This window comes from Phyllobates terribilis, unplaced genomic scaffold (genome assembly GCF_046119375.1).
Source record: "Phyllobates terribilis strain yellow unplaced genomic scaffold, ASM4611937v1 Scaffold_1__5_contigs__length_1240528914, whole genome shotgun sequence".
Lineage (NCBI taxonomy): Eukaryota > Metazoa > Chordata > Amphibia > Anura > Dendrobatidae > Phyllobates > Phyllobates terribilis.
This window is the reverse complement of record NW_027362761.1, coordinates 393,273,214-393,300,283: the sequence shown is the minus strand read 5'-3', so window position 1 is coordinate 393,300,283 and position 27,070 is coordinate 393,273,214. Positions and strand designations below refer to the sequence as shown.

Genomic DNA, 27,070 nt, shown 5'->3' with positions numbered 1-27,070 from the left:
TGCTCAAAAATTTAAGAAAGTGTTTGCTTAAGAAGTCATGTCCAACGAGTTGATGTGTCACATTTGGTGTATGAAAAAAGAAAAACCTGGGAGTCTGAACTGAAATGTAAATTGATGTGCATGCAAAGTGTAAATGCATGTTCCCATAAGGCCACTAGACAGAGAAAAACCAAAGACAAGCAAAATACCCAAATACCTGGAAGTAAATGGATAAATCGCACAGTGCATAAAAATAATGATAAATAGTGTATTTAGTTAACATAATTTTGATCAAAATAATGTAAAAGCCATCCCGCCACGTCACGGCAACCCTTATGGGACAGTCCCAACTCTAATATTAAAACCTTACCATTTGTCAAGTGACATGCATATGGATAAGGGCAGAGAGACTGATCCCCTAGTAGAAGCATAGACCTGAGAGGCAGAATGAACCTTTCAGCTCAGACAAAGGGTAGCCACACCCTTATATACACTGAAGCACACTAAACAGGCCCAGATCTCTGAAACCGTATGGTGGATTGTCTAAAATACAGTTAGGAAAATGCATACACAAAGATGTCTGAATTTCATAGATCTTTGATAATAAGTATTTGTTTTGCATCTCTTCAGGCCCCATCTTAAATGTGCTAAATCTTCATCTTTATTACAGATTCAAAGAAATCTGCAGCAACTCTTGGAAAATGAGAACTAAAATGTGAATTATCTAATGGTTATTTATCTGCCTCTTTGATCAATCTCTGCTGGACAGAGTTTTGCGAAATGCCTTAAATGAACTTTATATGGAGGCCGCATCGCATCTCAGGAATGTTGACTTGTTCCTTTTTTTCTACTTGTAGCAGAAGAGAACTTCTTTCCTTACTACATTTATTTCTTCTGGTTTTGAGATTGAAGACTTACTACATTTCACTGTGAATGAATGGTTTGCACATCTTTCAATAATGGTTAAAGAAGCACTCCTACTCACCTCTTGTCCGATTTGTTGGTTGGAACGATAGCTAGTCTTCTGTTCTGTATGGCTGCCACTTCAACTAACCTCCATACTGTTAAGATGGAGTATGCAAACTCACTTTACAATTTTATTTTACATGTGATCAAATCTCTGGTTGCTCTCCGGCATCTATGTGCTGTAATTTCTCTGCCGCCTCTAGTTTAAAACCATTTAATTCTAAAAAAGGTACATTATAAAAAATATGGCGTAACTTGATTGATGTCCAGGGCTGTAAAAAAGGAAGTCTGTGTTGGAACCTTTCTTACTGGTTGAACAGCCCTAGTGATGCAGTGTTTCACACAATGTTTGAACATGTTTCACACCATAAAGATAAGAAAGATTTGCAGAACTATGATCTAGAAGTCACACTAGACCTACTAATGAGAAAATTCGCCTGGGATGCCGGCAGGTTAGAGGATCTGGATCATAGGGCTCAGGACCGGTGATGACACACTACCGATGTGGTCGTTAGACCAGGGTCTGGTAAATCTTCCTGCAGGACTGTTTAAGAAAAATGTGTAGCCTAACCTCTAGATATGTTCTTTTAAGAGCCTAGTGTGTTTTTTCTATAATTTTATGCAACAACCAAAACTACTAATACTATGATCACTTACACTGTCCAATGTATTCCGTTTTGTACTACTCTTTATGGCATATTAACTAGGGTAGACGTTTTCCGTAAGACTATGTACATGTCTTGTACTATTTTGCACATGAATCAGAATGTCTTTAGCAACAGAGACACAGTCCTTATTTATTCTACTTCTGCACATACTCAATATGGTTCATTTTTGACACCAGCCAGTAAATTGTGTACATACCGTATAATGATGCTTTAATATTTGTTTTGTAGAATAGTCACTGACAACTGATTTCAATCCTTGATTGTTTACTTGGTATTTTCTGGAAATCGGCAAAGGGCAAAGTTGGGCCACCGGGCAGTGTGCATTGATCTGCGCCATGCTAATAGGTCAAAGCAAAGTAATACATTACAATATGAATTTCAATGTTTTGCTGTGGGTTTCAATTATGGATTGATTTTGCTATTTTGTGGGTTTCAACTAATGAAGATTTCTTACATTTATTTTTGTGAACACTATGCCATCTACAACACTTTGTTCTTATGAAGCGGGTGGAGCATGTTCTTGTTGGTCTAGGACTTGTGCTGCCCCCAAACTGTTAGTGTTTTGATTGTATCTATGTGAACTGTGCTTTTTAACCATTTCTGTGAAATGTTTGTGATATGGGTAAAATGTTAAATAAATATAACTTATACATTCATAAATGGAGATGTCCGAAGTTGCTTTATATTCATTCATATAGTTATTTTCCTTCTAGTAAAAAAAAAAAAAAAGTTAAAATTGACTAGGTATCTCTTTGTATTGCAAACATTTTTTGATTGGGACACTGCTTTTCTGATGTAGAGCCCCAAATCCTGTCTGGACAGTCAAAGGTTTTTTGAGGAGTGGGCAAAATTAGTCTTCAGGTAGAAAGTATAAAAGAGCCACTAATGGCCTGATAAATTCCCTGCTGCTCCAGCGTTGCCGTTGTGATGCTCTCCGCTGGACCCGGTTTACTTCCAGCAGTTACATACAGTCCACCCAAGTGTGGTGGTTAGATGGCATTTGACCAGTGGAAAACAGCAGGAAATGTATCTATTCTGCCATTAAGCAAAATGGTCTAAATCCAACAGCATAAAGGGTGCTTGGTGCCTGTCCGGCCTAGATATGATAATATGATATATAATCCTGCTAATACGTGAATATAAAAATTCAAGAAGTGAGCCAGTAGCAATAAACTTATATTTCGACATGTACATTTTCTTTTCTGCACCATGCAAATCTTTAGGAGCACTGAACTTTATGAAGCATTCTTGTGCCCAAACATCCTGTTAGACCATACAACCTTACTAGTTTAAAAGCATTTTACTGATTTTATAAGCATACTCTGTGTAGGGCATGTGAGTTTATGGTATGTATTATGTACATTTATTTCCATTTACAAATGCAGTAGGCTTTTCTTTTTTCTTTTTTTTTTTTTTTTTTGAAGGAATGACTGTCTAGCTGTATGTACACCACACCTTTGGCAAAACTATAGCCTAAAAAATGAAACAAAACTGGTTTCTAAACAATGCAAGCTACTTTTAACAGGACATTCTTTTAATGTCTACACCCACCCCTAAGAGGAGACTAGTCACTAGAGTTTGCCATGGTTTTATTTTTTTACTTGGGTAGAGTGGAAAATTTGTTTTCAACCCTTGCAGGTACTTTCACTTTAATCTGATCATGCCATATTCTGTGATTGCTTTTAGTGTTAACACATCTTACATGACCCTAATGAATTTTCTAGAACCAATTGCAGAGAACTTTTCACTGTAAGCATTTTTTGTAACATTTCTCAAATGTTTTAAAATGAAAAAAAAAATGGAGAACTGGTAATGTAACATGGAATAGTACTGTACATTTTTAAGTTTTCATAAAATTCATACCTGATCAAAAACCGCATCAACCTAGCTATTTTTGAAGTATAGATTTGTGGTTGTCTTAACTAAGAAGCTGTATGCTTTAAAACGCGTTGACTAATAAACCGCCTACTACTGGATTGGCATCTTCCATTCTTTCATGGCAGCGCAGAACGACCCATTTGCTCCTTTTTAGATTGGGGTAAATTTACATTTTTGTAATGTTAGACATGTGTACTAGTGATGAGCGAGCATGTTTTTTTAACCCTTTCGGCGAGCAGGTGCTCGCCGAGTATTTGCGGAGTGCTCGAATGTTATGTTTGAATCACTCTGTGTGCGTGATTTGCGACTGTTAGGCATTCCTCACATGTATTAAAGCTGTCAGTCACAAATCATGCACACGAGTGACAAAAACATAACATTCGAGCACCCAAAGATACTTGGAAAACACCTGAGCATGCTCGTAAACGGAGTCATATTTATCACAAAGGCATACTTTGATAAATATGGTGCAACATACTATTTACATCAGTATATTGATCCCCAAAAAGTCATGCAGTAATTCATTTGTCACATTTAATTCTTAGCCATTCCATTTTCAAACCACTTTCCATATATACCACGGTCACTTTATTTTTTGCTACAACTTAATTTTTGTCTTATAAATCTCCATATAATGTGTATCCAAAATACAACACCATTTTATTCCATAGCCTACTTATTAACGTTGTGCCCATGATTTTTAGATGATTTTTTACAACTTACAGGGGTGTTCTCATTTTATTAAATCACCACTCCAACGTTTTTTTGTTTGTTTTTTTTATACCGCTGGAGTGGTAAGTCACCTGCCCCCAGTCATATACTCACCCTCTGGTGTCTTCACCGTTTTCCGGCGCTGGTCCGGTCCCGCGGCGCCATCTTGTGAGCGCAGCTGCTGACTGGCCGGAACTCCGAAGCTATGTCACAAGCTCTCAATGCAAGTCTATAAGAGCCAGAACAAGACTCTCATAGACTTGCATTGATTAGTGACATCTGTCTCGCTCCATGAAACACTGGAGCAGCCGGCAGGTCGCACACTGCAGACCACAGACCGGAGCGGCAGCGAAAACAGATGAAAACACCAGAAGGTGAGTATCAGGCAGGGAGCAGGGGGACTTAGATTTTAAGCACCAAACCAGCAGTGAAATAAAAAAAAAAAAAAAAGCTGGAGTGGTGATTTTAAATTGCTGTAGTTAAGGGGCATTTTCACTTCCACATAATAGTGAACAATACACACTCCTTTGGGGCTTCTCCAGGGGGTTACTTAACACCACCAGACAGGTCTGAGACTCCTGGCTAGAGGTAGCCAGAAGTGATGCTAAGGCCCCAACTTCACAGAAACCCTACAGGACCTGTTCTGGGCCAGTCAATGGTTGTTATCCCGCTGGATGATGAGGGTCCAGAAGGCAGGGCATTACCTGCATTCTGTGCTCTCAGGCTGTGGATGACAGCGATAAGATAGGAAAATTGATATTTCTCAATAAACCTTCCACAACAGCATTGGAGGATGTTGTCCACGCCCTATTAGGGGACAGGAACACAGAGGTTAAAAGCCCTTCCCTACTGTCAATCCCCAGTGTTTTCCTGTCCCCCTTGGGGCAGGGAGAGGTCCTGCAATGCTGTTGGGCCGGCAGTGATCGGTCGGGGTGCTCCCTCCTCCCTCCATGCTGCTACCGTTAGGACCATCCTGGCTTCCTTCGCCCCATAGAGGGTAAAGCAAGCCGGGAGATTTTCATGCCAGAAGCCTGTTCCCGTTCTCCGTTATCTCCTCCTTCCTCTGGCGATCTGGGCACGGGCGCACCAGAAGTGACGTCATCGCAGGTCCTTGTCACTTCCGGCCTATGCGTTCCACTCTGGAACACATTGTTTGAGCACCTCCCAGGGCCGGCAAAGGCTGAGATTGTGCCTGATTGGCCCACAAGTGACCGGAAGGGGGAGGGGATTGAGGTTCCTTGCTGGGGGACATGGATTTTTCACATAAAAACCCACCTGAAACCGCCACAGGTAAGGCTATCTCCACCATGGAAGGTGACAGATCCAGTATCCCTGCATCTGCAGAGCTCAGCACGCCCCCAGCTACAGTGAGCAGTACCGGGGTGGGTCACTAAGGGGTTCTCAGCCTCTCGTTTAGATGACACTAGGTTTCCCCTCCTTCTATTTCAGTGGTTCTTAACCTTGTTTGAGGTACCGAACCCACCAGTTTCAAATGCACATTCACTGAACCCTTCTTTAGTGATAAATCAAATATGATTTTTTTCCAAATTCAAGACTTGGGTATATGTTTTTTTACTGGTACACAAAATGAACCGTGCATGAACATCACCTTGATCAAAGAACAAAACCAACACAGTGCATGAACTCACAACAAATTACATACCTGCAAATCAGTGTGACTTCTGCTGTTGTTTCTGATAGACCAGTTCAGATATGCATGGCTCACCTTGGCAAGTGCTACTTTCATGTCATTTTCACAGCACAGTCTGTTCCTTTTCTTTGTTTTTATGTCCAGCATCCTCGAAAAGGATTGTTCGCAGAGATATGTTGTAACAAATGGTATAAAAAAAAATTCCAGGGCTTTCTTAGCAATAATTGGGTACTTTTCCAACAGTCGACACCAAAACGTTGAGTGTTGTTGTTCTGAAGAGTTGCTGTTGAACCTAGCTCTGCTGAATTTCAAAGATTTTGTCGAGGTATTCATAATTGATATCTGCTGTCTCAACAGCAAACGTGAACGGCTGTCTCACCCATGCTGGATATGACTCTCTTGTAGGGAAATATCCGTCGAGAGACTTTGCAAGCTCATCTAAGTGCGTGGCAATTGTTTGCTTCAGTTCCATGGATACAGAAATGTCTCCGATTCCAGACACATCTTTGATCTTACACAGTAGTCCAGAAGCGGAAAGTTTGCGAAGTTATTGTTCTCTGTTCATCGTTTCCATAACGGTAGTATTTTTTGAAAAGCCTTCAGGTTTTCTTCTGCTTCCATGATGTTGACTCCACCACCCTGCATCTGCTGATTGAGATGATTTAGAGCTGCAAATATATCAGCCATGTACGCTAAAATGAGAATGAACTCAGGATTTTTGAAGCAATCTGCATGACAATGTTGGTGCTCTTGCAAAAACCGGGCTAATTCCACACGCATGGCAAAAACACGATTCAGCACCTGTCCCCGGGATAACCACCGAACATTAGAATGGTACAGCAGTACCTCGAATTCAGAGCCTATTTCTTTACACAGCTCACTGAAGATGCGGTGCCTCAGAGCACTATTTCGCACATAGTTCACACATTCCACTACAGTTTTTAATACTTCTGCCATTTTTGGAGGCAAGGTTTTTGTTGCCAACGCATGCCTGTGCAGAATACAATGCGTAACAATGATGTGTGGTGCGTCGGCTTTTACTCGCGCACCAAAACCAGACTTTCTTCCCAGCATGACTGGAGCTCCGTCCGTACAAACTGCAGAAACCATATCCCATGAAAGATTGTTGTCTCTGAGGAAGTCATCCACAAGCTTCTTCACATCCGCTGCCTTAGTTGTTGTTAGAGGTTTACAAAATAAAAACTCTTCTTTTATCATGTTGTCTTTCACATAGCGCACGAAAACAGCAAGCTGGCTTAGATTAGAAACATCTGTGGTCTCGTCGAGTTGAAGGCTGAATTTTGCCGGACTTGAGATTAAATCTGTGACTACTTGAGCCAAGATGTCTTTACTCATGCACTCTATTCTGTCACTGATGGTGTCATTTGAAAGAGGAATTTGGGATAATTTACCTTCGGCCGCTGTTCCGAGTATCAGATTCGCCATCTTTAACGCTGCTGGATTTATGACTGTTTCACCGATGGTGTGCGGCTTGCCCTGCTTTGCGATCAGGTAAGCAACTTCGTACGATGCGGTGAGGATCGGTTTGTTCACGGGTACAAATCCAAGAGCAGGCAGAGTGGCCCTTTCATCGAATCTGGCTCTTTTCACCTTTGAATTCAGCAAGCGTTGTGTTCTTGTATTCCCCATCTCCATGCAGCTTCAAGAAGTGTTCCTTCAGTTTTGCCGGTGCGAGACTAGAGTTGCTCAACTTGGCATTGCAAATCATGCAGATAGGACGCTGACTCCCATCACGTTCCGTGATGCATGTGAATCCATGTTGTACATATTCGTCCGACCACTTTCTTTTTTTGCTTGACATAGTTAGTATGGATTACTGAGCACACTAAATTCCCCGCAGCACTGATTGGCCAATTAATGTAACGTGATCATCTGCAGCAAGTGATGGCCAAGCGGGGCGTGTCATCACGAATTTACTTAATGAGTGTGTCTTGACCTCCGTGGCGGAGGCTCCGCCAAACCCCTGAGACCGACTCACCGAACCCCTAGGGTTCGATAGAACCCCTGTTAAGAACCACTGTTCTAGTTACATGGGTATTCCTTCTCTTCCTCTCTCTTAGGAAGACAAGGCCCCCGCTTCTAAGAAGGATAAAGACCAGCCCCGTAGATATGGCATCTGTGCTAAAAAATTGTCCTCATCCTATAGGAAGAAGTTGTGTCGACCCTGTACAGATAAAATAATTAAAGAAAACCCGTCACTAATCGAGGAGCTTAGATCACTTGTTAAACAAGAGGTCCAGGTAGTTAGACTGGAGGTCCAAGCATCTATTGCTGCACTACCTATCTACTCCTCCTCCCAGGCCCTCTCCCCCTAAGAAAAGGAAAATTCAGGAATTAGACTCAGATGTGGTCTCTACTGATGATAGTAGCTCCACCTGATGATTTTGATGAAATGGCATCCTTAGGGCCTGCCAAAAAGGTAGAAACTGGAAGATATTATTTTTCCTCGGACAACTTAGAGGAATTACTGGACTCCGTCAGAGGCACCATGGGGCTGCAGGAAGTTGAGGTCCCCTGTTCTGTTCAGGATGAGATGTTTAGGGGCCTTAGATCAAAAAAGCAGACTGGTTTTCCAGTTCATGAGGTCATTAGAGATCTCATCCGACAGGAATGGGAAACCCTGGAAAACCGTCTCTCCTCCCCTTCGGAATTAAAGCATAGATTTCCACTGGAAGGTGAAGAATTTGAGTGGGACATTCCTAAAGTGGACATCCAGGTGGCAAGGGTAGTGAGGAAAACCTCACTTCCCTTTGAAGATTCATCCCAATTGAAGGACGCATTGGACCGGAAAATGGAAAAGCGTCCTTAAAAAGTCATAGGAAACCTCTTCTGCCTCCCTTAGCGTCAACATCTCATCAACTTGTGTGGCCAGATCCCTCTTTAAGTGGCTGGCCCAACTGGAGGAACATCCGTCTCAAAGCACATCCAGGGCAGACCTGCTAGACTCCATTCCATCCTTCAAAAAGCCACGGGCTTCTTGGCGGATGCTTCGGCTGAGTCAGTCCAGATTGCGGCCAGAGCAGCTGTTTTATCCGATACTGCTCGCCGTGCGCTGTGGCTAAAAACGTGGAGTGGGAATGTCACCTCCAAGGTTAAACTCTGCTCCATCCCCTTTCAAGGGAAATATGTATTTGGGCCAGCCCTTGATGATATCCTGGAAAAGGCCTCGGACAGGAAAAAGACCCTTCCTGAACAGAGCCAAACTAAGAAACGTTCCTTTTGACGTCCCCAGAATCACCCCTCACAGTATAAGGGAAAAATCTGGGCGCTGGGGCTATAATAAAGGTGGAAAGGGCCATAACATCCTTGTACCCCACCAACAGCACCAGCAGCAGGACAAGCAATGACTTGGTCCATGTAGGGGGGCGTCTCTCGGATTTCTTTCCCCAGAGGCAGGCAATATCTTCCTGCCAGTGGATCCTCAATACCATCAAAGAGTGTCTTCTATTGGAGTTCGAGGTCCTGAGGGTCACGTCCCTTCCTTCTCAGGGAGCTCGGGAACTGTTATCAGTCGGTCTACAGGACCTTCTAAATTCTGGAGTAATACACTGCTCAAAAAAATAAAGGGAACACTTAAACAACAGAATACAACTCCAAGTACATCAAACTTCTGTGAAATCAAACTGTCCACTTAGGAAGCAACACTGATTGACAATCAATTTCACATGCTGTTGTGCAAATGGAATAGACAATTGCCAATAATTTCCATCTATTATCAAGACACGCTCAATAAAGTGGTTCTGCAGGTGGGGACCACATCTCATTACCAATGCTTTCTGGCTAATGTTTTGGTCACTTTTGAATGTTGGTTGTGCTTTCACACTCGTGGTAGCATGAGACGGACTCTACAACCCACAGAAGTTGCTAAGGTAGTACAGCTCATCCAGGATGACACATCAATGCGAGCTATGGCAAGAAGGTTTGCTGTTTCTGTCAGCATAGTGTCCAGAGGCTGGAGGCGCTACCAGGAGACAGGCCACTACACCAGGAGATGTGGAGGGGGCTGTAGGAGGGCAACAACCCAGCAGCAGGACCGCTACCCCTCCACCTTTGTGCAAGGAGGAGCACTGCCAGAGTCCTGCAAAATGATCTCCAGCAGGCCACAAATGTGCATGTGTTTGCACAAACTGTTAGAAACCGACTCCATGAGGGTGGTATGAGGGCCCAATGTCCACAGATGGGGGTTGTGCTCACAGTCCAATACCATGCAGGATGCTTGGTATTTGCCACAGTACACCAGGATTGGCAAAGTCGCCACTGGCGCCCTGTGCTCTTCACAGATGAAAGCAGGTTCACACTGAGCTCATGTGACAGACGTGACAGAGTCTGGAGACGCCGTGAAGAGCGATCTGCTGCCTGCAACATCCTTCAGCATGACCGGTTTGGCAGTGGGTCAGTAATGGTGTGGGGTGGCATTTCTTTGGAGGGCCGCACAGCCCTCCATGTGCTCGCCAGAGGTAGCCTGACTGCCATTAGGTACCGAGATGAGATCCTCAGACCCCTTGTGAGACCATATGCTGGTGCGGTAGGCCCTGGGTTCCTCCTAATGCAGGATAATGCCAAACCTCATGTGGCTGGAATGTGTCAGCAGTTCCTGCAAGATGAAGGCATTGAAGCTATGGACTGGCCCGCCCGTTCCCCAGACCTGAATCCGATTGAGCACATCTGGGACATCATGTCTCGCTCCATCCACCAACGTCACGTTTCACCACTGACTGTCCTGGAGTTGGTGGATGCTTTAGTCCAGGTCTGGGAGGAGATCCCACAGGAGACCATCCGCAACCTCATCAGGAGCATGTCCAGGCATTGTAGGGAGGTCATACAGGCACGTGGAGGCCACACACAATACTGAGCCTCATTTTGACATGTTTTAAGGATATTACATCAAAGTTGGATCAGCTTGTAATGTGTTTTTCCACTTTAATTTTGGGGGTGACTCCAAATCCAGGTCTCCATTGGTTAGTAAATTTGATTTCCATTGAAGATTTTTGTGTGATTTAGTTGTCAGCACATTCAACTTTGTACAGAACAAAGTATTCAATGAGAATATTTCATTCATTCATTCAGATCTAGGAGGTGTTATTTGAGTCTTCCCTTTATTTTTTTGAGCAGTGTATCTCCAGTCCCCCCTGGTTGGGTCATTACTCAAAAATATTCCTAATACGAAAACCGTCGGTGACCCCACGCATCATCATCAACCTAAAGTCCCTGAACCATCACATCAAATATAGACAATTGAAGATGGAGTCTATAAGATCAATTATCCCCTTAATTAGGAAAGACTATATCATGGCAACCATAGATTTAAAAGATGCATAGTACCATGTGCCAATCAATCCATCCCACAGGAAGTTCCTGCGCTTTGCAATCTCCAGGGACAACATACAAAACACTACCAGTACAACGTACTACCATTCAGCATCTCTTCAGCACCCCAGGTGTTTACGAAGATTATGGAAGAAGTCATTGCACTCATCCAAAAACAAGGTGTCTGCTTGATTCCATACCTGGACAACATGTTGATTGTCGCCCCTTCGGTGGTGACCCTCAATCTTCATGTATCCATAACCTTAGAAACTCTTTGCTCAGAGCCAAGGGCTCAAATTTTTTTGTCACCCATGACTGCACAACGAGAGAGGGGATCCGCCCTTCAAGGACAAGAAACCTTCAAGATAAAAAGGGCGGCGCCTCTCTCTGCCTCAGTGGTTTCCTGTCCTTGATGGGGGACCTTCCTTCCTGTCGGCGGCAACAGCAGCAAGTTCGCCTTACCGGGGCCTGTCAGGTGTGGTCGGGCACAGTCTCTGCTGCGGCCGGTCCCGTGGGTCCTGGAAGTGCCGTGGAGGGCGCCGACATATGGTCTCCCCTACACAGCAGGGTAGTCGGCAAACCCCACGTTCCGGATGTGACTTCACGGGGCGCGACCGGAAGTGACGAAACCGGAAGTCGCGCCCCGATGACGCACTCCGGGACCTCTGACCCCCGGATGTAATTTTCGGGGGAGGTACCGGAAGCTGCGGGAACCCCGGCCGGTGATCTCCCTGGCACAATGAGGGTACTTAAGGGTAGATCACCGGCCAGGCAGGGGCGCAGTGCACTGTAATGGCCTCACAGCAGCCCTCTCCACCGCATCAGCAGCAAGAGCAGCAGTCCATGCTGCAGCTGCAGCAGCCCGAGGAGATGGAGCAGCCGCAGCAGCCTTGGCGCCAGAGGCGCACCCAGGAGAAGAGTCCACCGCAGAGTAGGAACAGTGGGCATTCTGGGACACGCAGCACCAATGATTCAAGATCCAGCCGGCATAGCTCCTGCAGGATCGATGATTCTGTGGTCTCCCGAGGAGAAGTATCGGATACCGTCCTGCCTCCCGGTACCCTGTTTTTCTCTACTGGGTGGTGAGTGAGCTACGTGAAAGTCAACGTATTAATGTAGACTTTTTCCTGGTTTATCTCTCTCCCTCTCCTTCCTCCTTTATATGGTCAGGATGTCCCTAAGAAATGTACGGAGAAACCCAAGTACAGAGTATGTGCCCTGTGTGAACGGGGTCTGACTAAAGACTGGCCCAAAAAATTATGCCAGCCATGTATTGAGGAAACAATTTCGGAGGGAACCCCGGATTTTTTTTCAAATCTAAAAACCCTTATTAGGTCTGAGGTAGAAAAATCGTTAAAATCGTTTTCCCAAGCATCCCAGGCCCATAGAGCAAAAACCCCACCCACCCTTTCAGACTCTGAATCCGACGAGGGAATGCTGGATGACTCCACTGACTCTTCCTCTTCGGATAGCGAGGCAGGCACAGGTCATTGTTTTCCCCTGGAAAGTGTGGATAGCTTAGTAAAAGCCGTCAGGTCCACAATGGGGTTAGTTGACCAGAAGGCAAAAAAATCGGTACAGGATATTATGTTCGGCACCTTGGATTGGAAAAAACATATAGTTTTCCCGATTAATGATAAGGTGCAAGGACTTATCAAGAAGAAGTGGGATAGGCCGGAGAAAAAGGGTCCCCTTCCATCCTCCTTCTAAAGGAAATATCCCTTTAATGAGGAAGATACCGCTTTCTGGAATAAAGCCCCGAAGCTGGATGTTGCAGTATCCAAAGCTTCTAGAAAATCTTCTCTCCAGTTTGAAGACACAGGGATGCTGAAGGACCCACTGGACTGGAAGGTAGATACCTTTCTTAAGGGTACTTGGGAGTCATCAGCAGGGGCATTGAAACCAGCCATAGCAGCAACCTGTACGGCAAGATCCCTTATGATTTGGTTAGACAGGTTAGAAGACCAGGTTAAGAACAACGAGTCACAGGACTCCATTCTGGCCTCTCTACCAGTATTGAAGGGAGCGGCGGCCTTTTTATCGGACGCCTCTGCGGATTCCGCCAGATTAGCAGCAAGATCTGCGGCCCTGTCTAATGCCGGCCATAGAGCTGTCTGGCTGAAATGTTGCCCGGGGGATATACAAACGAAAGGAAAGCTATGTTCTCTTCCGTGTGAAGGAGATTTTCTTTTCGGTGCCTCTCTTGACACAATTCTGGAGAAAGCAGGTGACAACAAAAAAGGATTTCCTAAATCTTCCTTCTCAACTTTTAAGCAGTCCTTTCGGAGGAAGAAATTTGGTTGCAGAAGGACATCCACAGAACAATCTAGATGGGAGGATCGTTTCAGGAAAGGGAAAGGGTTTTTGTTCGGCGGGCCCTCCCAGGATAGTCGCAAACCGCCAAAATGACACGCTATCCTAGGTGGGAGGGAGACTCTCTCTCTTCCTTCCAGCCTGGGAAAGGATCTCTTCCAGCAAGTGGATCCTCAATTTAGTAAAATCAGGTTTAAAACTGGAATTTCTGAGGAACCCACCAGAGAAATTTATTCCGACTGCCTTAAGATCCTCTCTACCAGAACAGCGGGCACTGGAGGAAGAGATTTCAGGTCTCCTGCAAAAGAACGTCTTGCTGGAGGTATCACCACAAGAGGAAAGAAGAGGGTTCTATTCCCCCCTATTCCTTATAAAGAAGCCAGACAATTCATGCAGAGTCATCCTCAACTTGAAAGGCCTGAACAAATTCCTGAACATTCCATCATTCAAGATGGAAACAATAAAATCAACGATAAGCCTTCTATTTCCCGGCTGCTACATGGCAGTGTTGGACCTAAAGGATGCGTATTACCATGTGCCAATCCATCACAACTTTCAAAAATACCTCAGCGTAGCCGTAACCGTACAGGGAGTCGTCAAGCACTTCCAGTACAGAGCTCTTCCCTTTGGCCTAGCAGTGGCGCCCCGCATATTCACAAAACTTATAGTGGAGGTTATGGCTCATCTCAGGGAGGAAAACAGATTGATCATTCCGTACCTCGACGACTTCCTAATAGTGGGCAAAACTTACGATCACTGCCTGGCCCAAGTGGATCAGGTGTGCACCATCTTAAAAAACTTAGGATGGTGTTTAAACCTAGAAAAATCAAATCTGATCCCGCATACAACTTAGATCTTTTTAGGCCTCACTCTGGATTCGGTTCGACAGGAATGCCGCCTGCCCAAGCAGAAAAGAGAAAAAATAAAAAATTTTGTTTCGACAGCCATAACAGACCCAGTAATGACTCTCAGGGGGGCCATGTCTCTACTGGGGTCCCTCACCTCCTGCATCCCAGCAGTATGCTGGGCCCAATTTCATTCAAGAGAATTACAATGGGACATCCTAAAAAACAAAATCGTCCTCAGGGGGCATCTGGAGGGCAGATTAACACTCCCTCACAATGTAATTCACTCACTGTATTGGTGGTTAGAGACAAACACGTTCCAGACAGGCGTCCCCTGGGTTCCCCAAATTACCAGAGTGATTACTACGGATGCCAGCCCCAGGGGGTGGGGGGTGCACCTAGACAATCACCCGATACAGGGGACTTGGTCAGAGGAGGAGAGTCTGGAGTCTTCCAACATGTGGGAACTACGAGCAGTAGAGAAGGCACTAGTCAGCTTCTTACCCCTTCTATGAGAACATCACATAAAATTTCTGTCCGACAACCAGGTCACTGTGGCATATGTGAACCACCAGGTTGCGGGAAGGATATTTTCTCTAGTGGAAGGAAAAGTTCTCTCTTTAAAGGCCCTTCATATCAGAGGAGAGAACAACACAAAGGCAGACTTTCTAAGTCACAGGCCATTATTGCAGGGAGAATGGACTCTAAATCACTCAGTCTTCCGCCAGCTAGTGGCCATGTGGGGGTCTCCAGAGGTCGAATCCCCTCACTGAATCCCCTTTAGTAGTAGACGCCTTCCAGTGCAGATGGGATTTCAGTCTGGCCTATGCCTTTCCCCCAACGTGCCTAATTCCAGCAGTGTTGAGAAAGATCCGGGAGGATCAGGCTCAAGTGGTCCTCATAGCCTCCTTCTGGCACAAGAGACCATGGTTCTTTTGGCTAAGGAGCATGTCAATCACGAAACCCTGGATTCTTCCAGAGATTCCCGACATTCTTGCTCAAGGTCCTATATTCCATCCTCAGGTGAAAGGATTGCACTTAGTGGCCTGGAACTTGAGAGGTCGTTGCTAGAGGGTCGGGGTTTCTCATCGAATCTAGTTACTACTCTTCTAGGTAGTAGGTAGTAGGATGCACAATAGACATCCTTATTAGTACTGCTGGGGTCTTTGTCCTAAGAGGAGTTCTTGCATGTTAAGATGGTTCACTATTCAGCAACATCAAATTTCCTACTTGTATTAGTCTATTCCAAGAGTGTCAGCTCAGAGTGCAAGCTCTTCTCCTACTGCTTATCTGTGTAATAGAGGAGGAGGGGAGGTGAATGTGGCCACAGAGATTTTAATATTTTCTATGACATCATCCATGTGACCAACGGCTCTCATGTTTTTCTCGGTACTTCCGTTTGTGGATTATGTAAATTCTGGTTTGTGATGTTACTTTAGATTTGCATCTGAATTTTTTTGGGAAAAATTAGGACTCAAAATGTTGTCCCTGTTGCCATTTAGCAGAAGTGATGAGGATTTGCCTTCTTGGAATAAAATTCCCAGTCTTAGTACACTAGATGCAAAAAAATGTTTAACAGACTTATTTTTAATAGTCTGGGTTGTATGAGTGATCCTATAGGGAAAAACCTCTACATTTTAAAATAAACGAACAAAACCTGGAGATGGACGCCTCCAGCATTTAACAGAGTATAGTGGTCACTTGCCTGATTTTTTTCACATTTTATAGATTTTTGGAGAACTTTTAAGATCATTTTAGGGTTAAGATCCCTAAGGACCAGAATCTGGCTTTCCCTCCCACCTTAGTGAATGAGACTAATTTTTTTTTTTGGAGGGGGACAAATCTGATGCTGTCAGATTGTCACAGGAGAGCTTCCTTGTCAAATTCAAAGTTCTAAACTTAAACTTTTCTATCTTCTGACAGTAAATAGATGTTTTTGATGCAGCTCTAGAAAAGACCTTGGACACAAAGAAGATCTTCACCCTTTGGTAATAGTAATTTTGCAGGACAAAAAAAAACAAAATTTAAGAAGACCATTTCCCAGTAAATCGAAGTTTTTCAGTTCCCATCCAGATTACAAATGAGCTGCAATGACAACAGTCCAGACAGGAAGTGGGTGGGGAAAAGCAGACCCTCCTCTTAGATCTGAGAGATTTAGGGTTTAGATTGCTTTCCCCCCCTCCTCTCCCCTTCAAGACGATTTCTGCAGACTACACGTCCCAAAGACCAAGTCTCTAGTTCTAGAGTCAAGTTTGTTAATTTAAAAGGGTGTAATTTCTCTAGGCTCTAAGGAAAAAGAAAAGAATGTGTTTTTTTAACTCCTTTAGTCCTAGCTGTAGAAGGAGACCTTTGCCTTGACGACTAATCTACTGTTCCAAAATTATGTCATTTCCACCCTTAATATGGGGAGCTGTTATTACTATGTCCGTAGCTATACATCCTCCTTAAAGGGGTTTTCCCATGAATGAAAAGTTCATTTTAATCAATAGATCTTGGAATAATAATAAGTTCCACTATTGAATCCGTTTATCTCAGCACAGGAAAAAAATTTTTAAAGGGGTTGTCCACTACTTATTATCCCCTCCCCAATGTATCCCCCCGGGGCCCATAAGTGTTTTTGTAAATACCTTCTGTTGCAGTTACTGCCTGTGAGCGGCGCTATCGGTGGCCCCCGGCTGCAGCCGGCTCTGACATCTGCTGACGTCACGACAAGTCCAGGCTGCAGCCGAAGGTCCCTCTTCCGCGTTCCACGGTGGGAAACCCTGCCCACAACCCAGCAACCACCGCGGGGACCCCAGAGCTGAGTCACGCCTCACTTGTGACGTCAGCACGGGGTCACGTGATGCCTGTGAGTGGCCAGCGATAGCACCCTCACAGGCAGAACCTGCAACAGAAGGTATTTTCAAATATACTTATGAGCCCCGGGGGGATACATTGGGGGGATAATAAAAAGTTGTGGCCAACTTCTTTAATCTTACAGTATAAATGTGTCCCTGCTGTGTACTGTGTAATGGCTGTGTCTGACCGTACAGGAACATGGTCTGATCATACCACATCTCCTGGGCAGGGGAGGAAGCAAAAGAGTATACAGACATTACAGCACGGGATCGCAAATTATTCTTTCTTTGAAGTAAAACATTGATTAAAAACAGGCAGGGAAATGTTCTACCTCACAGAAAAAGAATCAGCTGTGATCCCATGCTGTGCTATCTGTATACTTTTTATCTCCTCCCCCGCCCAGGAGATATGGTATGATCAGAGCATGTTCCTGCACGGTCCAACACAGCCATTACACAGTACACAGCAGGGGCACATTTATAAGATTATCTCAGCGCAGGAATATTTTATTTAAACACATCCAAGTGTGGAAATTATTATTATTCCAAGGTCTATTGATTAAAATGAACTTCTGTTCGTGGGAAAACCCCTTTAATGTTTTTTAAGGGCCTCTCTTTAGCTAGAAGGTTTTATATATACATAATGTGTATTTCCATGAACTTCACTCTTTCTTCCATGCTCTATCAATTTTATGATGCATCATATGACTAGCCAGCAGGGCTATAAAATCGGTAAGCCAAACCTCCGACTCCACAGCACTGCCTCACTACTGAGCATGTACATAAAGTGTTGTGCAGTACAAGCTTGCCAAACCACGGATTGTCAGTTTTCAGTATACACTTTACATGGTCAGAAAGCAGCCAAGCAATGATGTGGGTGGGGTAATATACAGGCCCGGCGTCAAGACCCGGGCAAGTGCCGGTGCCCACTCACCGTCGGGCACCCCGGCGCGCTATGGGACCCTTGAGCAGTGCGATACCCCTCCGCTTGCTCAGGGCCCTGGCAGCCGGCAGCACAATACTTACCTCTCCCTGTGCCTCCGCAGCAGCACCGGCTGCTGCACTGTGACGTCTCAGGTCAGACGGTGCGGTGACGTCTTTACACCGCGCTCTCTCCTGAGCCGTCACAGCAAAGAGCGGGAAGACGCCGGAGACGCTGAGGAGTCCGGAGCAGCGGCAGCAGGTGTGAAGTGAGGTATTTGATTTTTTTTTTCTGTATATGTATGGAGGCATGGGGCATTGTATGGGGGGGGGGGGACAAGTGACATCCTGCATGGGGCATTATATGGGGGGGAACAAATGACATCCTGCATGGCACTTTATATGGGGGGGAAACAAGTGACATCCTATATGGGGGGGAGAGGTGATATCCTGCATAGGGCATTATATGGGGGGAGTGACATCCTGCATGGGGCATTATATGGGGGGGAGGTAACATCCTGCATTGGGCATTATATGGGGGGAAAGTGACATCCTGCATTGGGCATTATATGTGGGGGGGAGGTGACATCCTGCATGGGGCATTATATGCAACAGAAAATCCCAGAAGCATATTGCCCCAGAGCACACAGTAAATGCCACTCACTGTGTGCATCTATAGATATAAAACTCCAAAGACATGCATAACACAGAAGAGACAAGTTTTTCAAATGTTGTAAAAGTTATATACATTTTATTGACAAATAATTAGAGCAAAACAAAGCATATCATTAAAAGAAGGGACGTGTGCCAGAGGGCTGGAAAGAGTAGCAGCAGGGCACCAACAATGCGAGGGGAAGGCTACATAGAATCACATAATGTGATCGCTGTCACAGGTTGGTAAGTACAAACAATACCATACATCACATAATAAAGTTGCTGTTGCAGGTTAGCTAAACCCCATTTACCTCTGTAGGTTCAATATTTAACATGGCAATTTGATATCCATTAGGTAGCTGTAAAGTATACTAGCCATGATAAATTAGCAATGTGACGGTAAGTCACTTCAAGATTTAGTAGCGACAGCATTAACTGGATGGAAGGTGGTAACGCTTACCCCAGGCCGTGGTTGTGCCAAGGAATAAAAATGTAAGCCACTTCCCAACGCGCGTTTCGCGTGTAATTTAGTCGGCTTTCTCAAGGGAAGTTAGATTTGTGTGTTCGAAGGACCTTAAAGTACATCAGGTGGGCGGTCACATGGTGCACCATGTGACCGTCGAGCCACTAATAGCATCAAAGGTACGGCACGTGCGCAATGGAACAGGCAGGTCCCGCAGCAGCTACACGGCGGTCACTTCCGGGAGCACGCAGCCAGGAATGCTGCGCGGTCGCAGAAGGGAGGACGTCGGGCGCCGCAGTTCGGGACATGGCTGCGCCAAGCGCATGCGCACAAGATGCTAATGGAAAGGTATATACACAATGTTTAAGAGCAACAAGACACCATGACACCCTATAGATAAACTGCATTCATATAGACACATTTATACATATAAATACACCACAATAATATATGCAAAAAATTAAGGGAATATAATAAATTCTGGTGTATGATGAGTACGTGGCTGCATATCTTGAAAAGATGAAAAACACCTGAACAGAAAATGAACAAGACAGAAATAGAAAAAGAAAAAATTAGAAAACACCATAAACACCACACAAAGAAAAAATAATAAAAAATAAATTAAAAGCTGCTAATGCATCACAAAAAGGTGTTCGATTAAGACCATGGTATAATTTCATCAGGAGAAGGAACGCACGTGGGTGTTCATAAAAATGGAGCAAAACTGAGGGTTTCATTTAATCCCTTTGGGGACAATGTATCCAGTGTGACAATCCACTTGGTTTCTCTCTGTGCCAAGAGGCGCTTCACATTACCCCCTCTTGCCCCAAGGTGAACTACATCAATGCCCCGAACAGAAAGCGATGAGGGATCGCAATCATGGAAAAGGTGAAAATGTCGGGGAAGGGTTTTTAACTCAGAAAAATTAGTCACTGACTTGGCCGCAGCAATGTCCCTGACTCTTGCAGAGGAACTACAAAAAGTTAAGGCCAAGAAGTTCCAGAGAGACATTAATGACCTGAAGGCTAATAGGGTATATAGATGGAGAAATCCTCTGAGGCACTCACGTTCACGCTCTCGGAGTGATTTATCGTCTAGATCAAGATCTTCATCCCTACGCTCAGACGTCTCTGGTGACCATGCTAGTTCGGTCCCTAAATTAGATAACTCGGGATCTAAAAATAAAAATAATAATAACTATCGTGTCAATACACGACAAAATGCTAAGCGTCAGGTCCCGACAATGGAGCAATCGACGAATGGCAGCCAAAGTGGCCTTCAGGTGATTAACCTCTCCTCGCATACTTTCTCTGAAACAGAATTGCAGGTGCTCCGTATGGGACTGACTTTCTCCCCCTCTAATGGTTTTAATCTCTTCACAGCCCTCAAGGACCTAAATCTTTTCTCACGTAAATTAATTTTGAAGAAACTGCATCACAAAGACAGAACCACGCCTTCGGAGATGAGCTCTGCTGAGAGGGAGGCATTACAATCATTGGAGGACCTCCTCGGTGAACAGTCGTCCGAAGCCAGAGGTAGAGATTTTCTTGAAATCCTCAGAGACCAGTTTAGTAAATATCTCAACTGCTGGGCTGATCAAAAGGGGGGGAAAACGTGTGGATTTTGGAATTATCTGTGGAGGAAACCTACCTCTGGCTTCGGACGCCTGTTCACCGAGGAGGTCCTCCAATGATTGTAATGCCTCCCATACGGAGCACCTGCAATTCTGTTTCAGAGAAAGTATGCGAGGAGAGGTTAATCACCTGAAGGCCACTTTGGTTGCCATTCGTCGATTGCTTCATTGTCGGGACCTGACGTTTAGCATTTTGTCGTGTATTGACACGATAGTTATTATTATTTTTATTTTTAGATCCCTAGTTATCTAATTTAGGGACCGAACTAGCATGGTCACCAGAGACGTCTGAGCGTAGGGATGAAGATCTTGATCTAGACGATAAATCACTCCGAGAGCGTGAACGTGAGTGCCTCAGAGGATTTCTCCATCTATATACCCTATTAGCCTTCAGGTCATTAATGTCTCTCTGGAACTTCTTGGTCTTAACTTTTTGTAGTTCCTCTGCAAGAGTCAGGGACATTGCTGCGGCCAAGTCAGTGACTAATTTTTCTGAGTTAAAAACCCTTCCCCGACATTTTCGCCTTTTCCATGATTGCGATCCCTCATCGCTTTCTGTTCGGGGCATTGATGTAGTTCACCTTGGGGCAAGAGGGGGTAATGTGAAGCGCCTCTTGGCACAGAGAGAAACCAAGTGGATTGTCACACTGGATAATTGTCCCCAAAGGGATTAAATGAAACCCTCAGTTTTGCTCCATTTTTATGAACACTCACGTGCGTTCCTTCTCCTGATGAAATTATACCATGGTCTTAATCGAAGACCTTTTTGTGATGCATTAGCAGCTTTTAATTTATTTTTTATTATTTTTTCTTTGTGTGGTGTTTATGGAGTTTTCTAATTTTTTCTTTTTCTATTTCTGTCTTGTTCATTTTCTGTTCAGGTGTTTTTCATCTTTTCAAGATATGCAGCCACGTACTCATCATACACCAGAATTTATTATATTCCCTTAATTTTTTGCATATATTATTGTCGTGTATTTATATGTATAAATGTGTCTATATGTATGCAGTTTATCTATAGGGTGTCATGGTGTCTTGTTGCTCTTAAACATTGTGTATATACCTTTCCATTATCATCTTGTGCACGTGCGCTTGGCGCAGCCATGTCCCGAACTGCGGCGCCCGACGTCCTCCCTTCTGCGACCGCGCAGCATTCCTGGCTGCGCGCTCCCGGAAGTGACCGCCGTGTAGCTGCTGCAGGACCTGCCTGTTCCATTGCGCACGTGCCGTACCTTTGATGCTATTGGTGGCTCGACGGTCACATGGTGCACCATGTGACCGCCCACCTGATGTACTTTAGGGTCCTTCGGCCACACAAATCTACCTTCCCTTGAGAAAGCCGACTAGATTACACGCGAAACGCGCGTTGGGAAGCGGCTTACATTTTTATTCCTTGGAACAACCACGGCCTGGGGTAAGCGTTACCACCTTCCATCCAGTTAATGCTGTCGCTGCTAAATCTTGAAGTGACTTACCATCACATTGCTAATTTATCATGGCTAGTATACTTTACAGCTAGCTAATGGATATCAAATTGCCATGTTAAATATTGAACCTACAGAGGTAAAAGGGGTTTAGCTAACCTGCAACAGCAACTTTATTATGTGATGTATGGGTGTTGTTTGTACTTACCAAACTGTGACAGCGATCACATTATGTGATTCTATGTAGCTTTCCCCTCACATTGTTGGTGCCCTGCTGCTACTCTTTCCAGCCCTCTGGCACATGTCCCTTCTTTTAATGATATGTTTTGTTTTGCTCTAATTATTTGTCAATAAAATTTATATAAATTTTACAGCATTTGAAAAACTCTTCTCTTCTGTGTTATGGGGCATTATATGTGGAGGGAGTGACATCCTGCATGGGGCATTATATGGGGGGGGACAAGTGACATCCTGCATGGTGCATTATATGGGGGGGAACAAATGACATCCTGCATGTCGCTTTATATGGGGGGGGAACAAGTGACATCCTATATGGGGGGGAGAGGTGACATCCCGCATAGGGCATTATATGGGGGGGGGAGTGACATCCTGCATGGGGCATTATATGGAGGGGGGTGACATCCTGCATTGGGCATTATATGGGGGGGAGGTGACATACTGCATGGGGCATTATATGTGGGGGGAGTGACATCCTGCATGGGGCATTATATGGGGGGGGGACAAGTGGCATCCTGCATGGTGCATTATATGGGGGGGAACAAATGACATCCTGCATGGCGCTTTATATGGGTGGGGGAACAAGTGACATCCTATAAGGGGGGGGAGAGGTGACATCCTGCATAGGGCATTATATGGGGGGGAGTGACATCCTGCATGGGGCATTATATAGGGGGGGAGAGGTGACATCCTGCATTGGCCATTATATGGGGGAAAGTGACATCCTGCATGAGGCATTATATGGGGGGGAGAGGTGACATCCTGCATGGGACATTATATTGGGGGGGAGAGGTGACATCCTGCATGGGGCATTATATGGGGGGGTGGGGGACATCCTGCATGGGGCATTGTATGGGGGGGTGACATCCTGCATAGGGCATTATATGGGGGAGAGTTGACATCCTGCATGGGACATTATATGGGGGGGAGAGGTGACATCCTGCATGGGGCATTATATAGGGGGGTTACATCCTACATGGGGCATTATATGGGAGGGGGAGTGATATCCTGCATGGGGCATTATATAGGGGGGTGACATCCTACATGGATACAGCCTTGTATGGGGCATTATGTGGGGGCACAGCCTGCATGGGGCATTATGTGGGGGCCAGTATTCTGTATGGAGCGTTATATGTGGCCAGTATCCTGTATGGAGTGTTATAAGGGGGCCAGTATCCTGTATGGAGCGTTATAAGGGGGCCAGTATCCTGTATGGAGCATTATAAGGGGGCCAGTATCCTGTATGGAGCGTTATATGGCGGCCAGTATCCTGTATGGAGCGTTATATGGGGACCAGTATTCTGTATGGAGCATTATATGGGGACCAGTATCTTGTATGGAGCGATATATGGGGACCAGTATTCTGCATGAAGCGTTATATGGGGTCCATTATTCTGTATGGAGCAATATATGAGGCCCATAATACTGTATGGAGGACTATGTGGTGCCCATAATACTGTACGGAGGACTGACTATGTGGTGCCCATTATACTGTATGGAAAGCTATGTGGGGCCATTATTCTGTATGGAGGACTATGTGGGGTCATTATTCTGTATGGAGCAATATATGGTGCCCATAATACTGTATGGCGGACTATACTGTCCGGTCTGCACTGTGCGCTGCGAGGATTTGCCGGTTTCTGAGCTTTTGTAGAATTTACAATAGATATCACTCATGGAATGTAAGAAGTGAAATCTTTGGCATTGTACTACATATATATTTTTCTGCGGTATCTGTGCATCATGAATCGTGGTATGTGTTAAAGGGGCCCACTGAGACTCTTTCGCCCAAGACCCATAAAAACCTGGAGCCGGGCCCTGGTTATATAGCATTCTGAGAGCTAGTAGATCCACCGCAGATAAAACTGTGATTTCATCAAAACTGCATGAAGCAGCCCCAGAAATGACATATCACTGAAATCAGGGTTTCTGACTGTATATCGTGACGTTTTCAGATGGGGTAGCAAAAACCTGGTGTCAGATTCCCTTTTATGATATGCAAATAATGAATATATTGAGATATTTTGCTGTTTCCATTGTTTCTATTTCAAGTATGAGTGCCACATGCAGAAATGCACATACTTAAATGCCTGGCATGCAATCAGTAAGGTTATTAATGATTGTCTAATGTTCTGCAATGCTGACTGCACTTAAGCACACAATTTATCAAGATTTTCTGCTAGCAGCTCCCTTTGCAATTGCTGAATAATGATGTCACAGATGTGCTCAGCGGTAGACAAGTCCATAGTCACTGCTGGCCAGGTTGGTACAAGCTGATTACTCATAGTAGCAGGAGCAACAGGCAGCTGTGTATTGTGTTGAATAACGACTCTTGGGACACTTGAGAAATGGCTATCACGGTGCAGAGCATTCGCCGTGCAGAGCAAGACTGCAATGGCTTTTGGAATGGAGTGCTATCCTCTTCAGCGATGGTTTTTGCTTTTATCTTGGACGCAATGGTACTCAGAGATTGGTCTGGAGATCATGTGGAAAGAGGCCTTCATGATGGAATGTCACACTAGCCCTACTCTAGGGATTATGGTGTGCTGTGGCAAAATCTTCATTCCAGGCACACTTAAAGTTCCGCGTTAGGCCATGTTCACATGTTCAGTATTTGGTCAGTTATTACATCAGTATTTGTAAGCTAAACCGACGAGTGGGCAAAAATGCAGAAGTAATGCACTTGTTTCAATTGTACTTTTCCTTTGGCTTAAAAATACTGATGTAAAATGGTGACCAAACACTGAACGTTTCCTATGTTGATTCATTGATTCGGTCATGGAACCAGTGGTATAACCTTTTTTCCAAAGTATCCTATTGAAAATCATGTATTGTCCTTGCCCATAGTTGCTGCTCTAGGTGTCTACAGTGCAATGCGCTTTTGAGCTCAAAAACGGGTCAAGCAAGCAATAAGCGTGCATACCTTTCTTTCACTACTGGGTATCTTCCAGCAAGGCTGAGGGATCGCCATAAATTTTGAAAACGTAGCAGACTCTACTAGGCGGTATGACAACAACTGCACCATCAGAAACTTCAGCAGATGCAATTTTAGTTGGCATAGAAGTGGATGACTGGGAGGAAATGCGTGTTTCCTAAACACACAATCAAGTGGGTTTCTGGTGGAGCGACTGACGAGTATATAGAATATTACAAGCTGAAGTGGTGGATGACTATGGTGGTAATAATGATAGTTACCGGATACTACTAGAGGATGTGGCCTGGTTGACTGAAAGACAAGCCTGAGGAGGACAACTTGAGACTTTCTCTGATTATCAACAGCCAATACCGATTGAGCTTCCATAACTCACCCCATCCATGAGCCACGGGGAGTAAGTGAAGGGCCACTAGCAGCAGGGAATGATCAGACAGATGTGACTCCTCAGGAGAGAGTGCGGTGTGAAGACGTCACCGCACCCTCTGACCTAAGACGTCACAGTGCAGCAGCCGCGGAAGAGACCGGATGTTATGCTGGTGTGTCCTTTAATAAAATAATACTTAAAGGACACGTCAGGGTCCACCGGACTGCAGAGGAGCTGCAGCAGCTGAGTCCCAGAGGAATGTTCAGCTAAGCACAGAGAAAGAAATAAACTAGTGTTAAGTGCACACACAAGTAGTAACTAAACAAGGTACAATGCTGGGAGTTAGCAACACTCCAGAAACAAAACTAATAAACTTCTGCACTGCAAGACACCGCTGTGCAGAGCAAGAAGGATTTGGCAGCATGAAACGCCCGAGCACTAGATGGCGGTGTATAGAGCTGCAGATAGCTGCAGGCCAGGAAAGGCCTGGAACCTAAGTTCCTAAAGAGGAGGAGGATCTCTGCAGCACCCAACACATGGGTGTAAAAGCGGCAGTGTGACCACACATACAATGGCGGAGCCCTGGAATGCTGGATAGGTATAGAGGACGCCTCCGTGGCGTGGACACCAACCGGTGAACTGACACGGTAGAGCATGCTGCTCACAGCATTCCTCTAGCCCTAATTGATGGCTAGGATGACTAGGGAGCACACAGCAGGAACCCTTGACAATGACTCACACACTGCATTTACTGCCAGAGACCTCACCCCAGGTTAGAAAGAGATAGACTAGGCACCGGGGCGGAGCCCATGGAGCCCTTAAATACACTAGAGATAGCCACAGCCCCCCAGGGCGTGGCTTAGCGGCACATGAGCAGAAACGCAGAAACCACACTTAGAATCCCTAGAACGGAACCTAAATGCTGACAATTACTGACCAGCAGGAAAGGGCCTGGCCGGACGCCGCGAGAAAGCCCTTCTCCTGTGTACCGGCCTAACACCGGAGCTGCTGCGGAGGCATGGGAGAGGTAAGTATTGTGCCGCCGGCTGCCGGGGCCCTGAGCAAGTGGGGGGGACTGCACCGCTCACGGGTCCCATAGTGCCCCGAGGTGCCCAACGGTGAGTGGGCCCCCCCGCCTGCTCAGGGCCCCGGCACTTGCCCGGGTGCTGACACTGGGCCTGACTATACACAAATCCAGATTCCAAACAGAAAACACTGTAGACAGACAAATCAACCCATCATGGATTTTCACAAGTAAAAAAT

General features: G+C 45.2%; 1 protein-coding gene across 1 annotated transcript in view; it reads left to right on the top strand.

The window, feature by feature from the left end:
- GRAMD2B (GRAM domain containing 2B) overlaps nt 1–2,950 on the top strand; it is a 47,047-nt gene extending 44,097 nt beyond the window's left edge. Inside the window, 1 exon segment of the mRNA XM_073676709.1 lies at nt 650–2,950. Within this exon segment, the coding sequence (XP_073532810.1) occupies nt 650–691 (42 nt within the window). The 3' untranslated portion in view covers nt 692–2,950.
- Nucleotides 2,951–27,070: the final 24,120 nt, after the last annotated feature.